Raw genomic sequence first — 3,139 nt, 5'->3', positions numbered from 1 at the left:
AGGTCAGTGTTTCCCTTTGGCTGAGTTTTAGCCAATAGGAATGATGCTAGATAGTTTGTAAACGACTGAATGTCACTTTTGTTTTTCCCCTGTCCCGCACACTTGGTTTGTCTTGGACACTCTGCGCAAAGTTGCTACACGCCTATCACCCACGCCTACCTCCTGTTTCTTGCTTCGTGACAGATATCTCCGAATTTCTGATTACACTGTATTTTGGCAATGTGTAATATCGATACTAACGTTACTTGTACTAGGAGTACTGTAACGGACAGAGATCCAGTTTGTACTGACCCAACGATAAAACAACCACTTTGAAACACAATATGATGGAGCGGTTGTTGTCTGCGCCGGCTTGCACAACCAGCACCGTGCTCACGACGGTAGACTTCGATGACAAATCCAAAAGTGACTTCATTATCATTCAGGTTATGTACCCATCAACCAGCGAATCACTTCGCTGTAATCCAGGCATCACAATACACTCACACTGTCGCCCGCATCGTCGTCGACTTCGACGGTTTCTTCGCGCGACGTGTGCAGGTAAATGGGAAAGTTGATAAACTCGCTGTAATGGGACACCAGTTGCTTGAGCTTGGCCTGGTCCTGGAATTCGAGCGCGTCCTTCTTGAGGAACAGCGTGATTTCGGTCCCGCGCTTCAACGTGTTTCCGCGGGGATCCTTGGACACGGTGAAGCTCGCGTTCGCGCTCGATTCCCAGATGTACTGGTCGTCGTCGTTGTTCTTGGACACCACGCGCACCTTGTCGGCCACGAGGTACACAGAGTAGAACCCGACCCCGAACTGGCCGATCATGTTGGCGTCGGCGCCGTTCTGCATCGCAGACACAAAGTTGGCCGTGCCTGACTTGGCCACGGTCCCCAAGTTCTTGACCAAGTCGTCTTTAGTCATGCCCACACCCGTGTCCTTGATCGTCAGTGTGTGCGCGGTCTTGTCGAACGAAATGCGAATCTCAAGCTCCTTGAGAACGTCCAGCAAGCTGCTGTCGGACAGCGCGAGGAACCGAAGCTTGTCCAAAGCGTCCGACGCATTTGAAATGAGTTCGCGGAGGAAGATTTCCTTGCTCTTGTACAGCGAGTTGATGATGATGTCCATCAGGCGACTCACTTCCGCTTGGAACTGGAACTTGTCGCCGTTCAAAAGCGCGCCATCCAGCTGGTCGACCACTTTGCCGCTACCCGCAATATCCGCAGCGGCAATGTCCACACTCGCACCGGCATGGTTGTTCACGCCGATCGCGGCCAACACCGATGCCACAAGGAACGCCTTCTTCCACGCCGAACCAAAGATCTTACTCAGGGAGGGGTCGTAAGTCCTAAGTGGGCCTAAATAGGACGCATCGAGGGACTAATTAGTTGTTCCCTCGGCGAATCTAAAAATAGAACCCGACTGAACCTACATACACAATTGCACGGGTAGTTACCGTCAACAGGAGGGTCATGCTCCTGCTGGTCGAGTCCTCACATAGGGAGGGTCACAGGTTGGCCGGCAAGCTCTGTGAGTGTATAGGGCCATCTGCGCGTTGGACAACGCCGTCGGCCACTCTATCGACTGCAGATCACTCGCATGGCCGAGGGACTGCACGGTCGTCGCGGTGACTGCCATAACCGCCTTCTCCGGCGTATCTTCAGGCCATACCGAGGTAATGGCCCACCCCCATTTTCCAAACCCTGGAAGTGTGCCGGACACAAGTTTGTCACCGCTGTCGTCAGGATCACTGAGTGGGTTGTCTCTGCCGTCCCCGACAGCCAATCCAACACGCCCGACATTGTCGCTGGGGTTGCGTCAGCCCCACATACACCACTCACGTCAACACGATCCATTCCGTCGAGATGAACCCGCATATTCAAGGCAACTCCTGGGATCGAACAGTCCACGGTCGTATAACATCGTCCCTCGTTGTTCACAGTCGCACAGATTTTGCAGGCCGAGCCCGAGGCGGTTATCAAGTGCAGCGTCGGTAGTATAGCGTTGTCGGGGTGTAATGGGGGAGCCAACGCCAGCCTGTTCATCCTTGAACCTCGGTCCCTGGCGGTCAAATCGTCCATGACGCCCGAGGCTGAGGCAGCCAAAGCGGTACACCCCGCGTGATCATCGGCAGTGTCGGGTAACGTCCCCAACTCCCACGTGGCACAATGTCTTCCATCGTCACCACGGCTAGCTTCCACGCGGAGGGAGCAATGCATCGCCAAGTCAGGTGTCGGAACAGCCCAGTTGAGAAAAATCCTAGACCGTCTGCTGCTATCCAGAATTCTCGAGCAGCGTGTTCTCATCGTACCCCAGCCTCTGCATGACTGGTAAACCGAGTGTTAGCTCCACGGCTGCATCGGCTTTGTCGACCCACACTCTGAGGGCACATAATACGAGTGGTCCACTCTCGGTACCAATCTCCAGTCTTTCAAGCCAAACTTGTTTCGTAACGGTGATCGGCCGACTGTCCGTACCATAAGGCCGAAGGATCTGCGGTCCCATGGCCGAGATCACTAGGTATGCGCCAGCTGACAACAAGGCTGAGACTAAGCCCCCAAGAAGTCAGCCCTGAGTCGAGGAGCAATGCTCGGACCGGCACAACGTCATCGACTGTTGCCGTAAGGTGTTCTCGTCGAACCTTTACGGCGTCGGTACGTAAGCTCACCACTCGTCCACCGGGTGTCCCTATCGCTACCATTGAGAGGATTAGGCTACATGTTTAGTGGCTACAAAATCTTCCGAAGTATCGATTTTTTTAGCAATTTGTAGTTCGATCTTACCTGTACTAGGAGTACTGTAACGGACAGAGATCCGGTTTGTCGTGACCCAACGAATAAACAACGACATTTGAGATACAGTCTGAAGTCAAATGAGCGATGCAAAAGTCCACAACAAGTCTGTGCCTGCAAATGCATACGGAAATGAACGTATTTCTCCTATTACCGGTAACTATAGTTATGGTGAAATGTCCTCCTTCAGGACGGGCGTTTGGTGCTGCGAACAGACGATGATGACAACTTCAAGTACAGGAGTACATATCCATAATGTTGCAATGAAGCACGAGGTATGAAGCGTTGAGCGAAGTGAAAACCGAAGATTACACACCGCCGCTGTCGAGCAGGCGCGTTACAATTGGCGAAGCGGTTCCACA

The 3,139-nt window shown here is 53.0% G+C and overlaps 1 protein-coding gene across 1 annotated transcript; it reads right to left on the bottom strand.

The window, feature by feature from the left end:
• Window positions 1-471: 471 nt before the first annotated feature.
• Window positions 472-2,204, bottom strand: H257_17728 (hypothetical protein; the record flags this gene model as incomplete). Its single annotated transcript, XM_009846614.1, has 2 exons — window positions 472-1,333; window positions 1,657-2,204. The coding sequence occupies 2 exons, from the start codon at window positions 2,202-2,204 to the stop codon at window positions 472-474; spliced, it is 1,410 nt and encodes a 469-aa protein (XP_009844916.1).
• Between the last annotated feature and the right edge of the window lie 935 nt (window positions 2,205-3,139).

Source organism: Aphanomyces astaci (genome assembly GCF_000520075.1).
Source record: "Aphanomyces astaci strain APO3 unplaced genomic scaffold supercont1.117, whole genome shotgun sequence".
Classification (NCBI taxonomy): Eukaryota; Oomycota; class Saprolegniomycetes; order Saprolegniales; family Verrucalvaceae; genus Aphanomyces; species Aphanomyces astaci.
The sequence above is the reverse complement of the archived record's forward strand: the minus strand, read 5'-3'. Positions and strand labels throughout refer to the sequence as shown.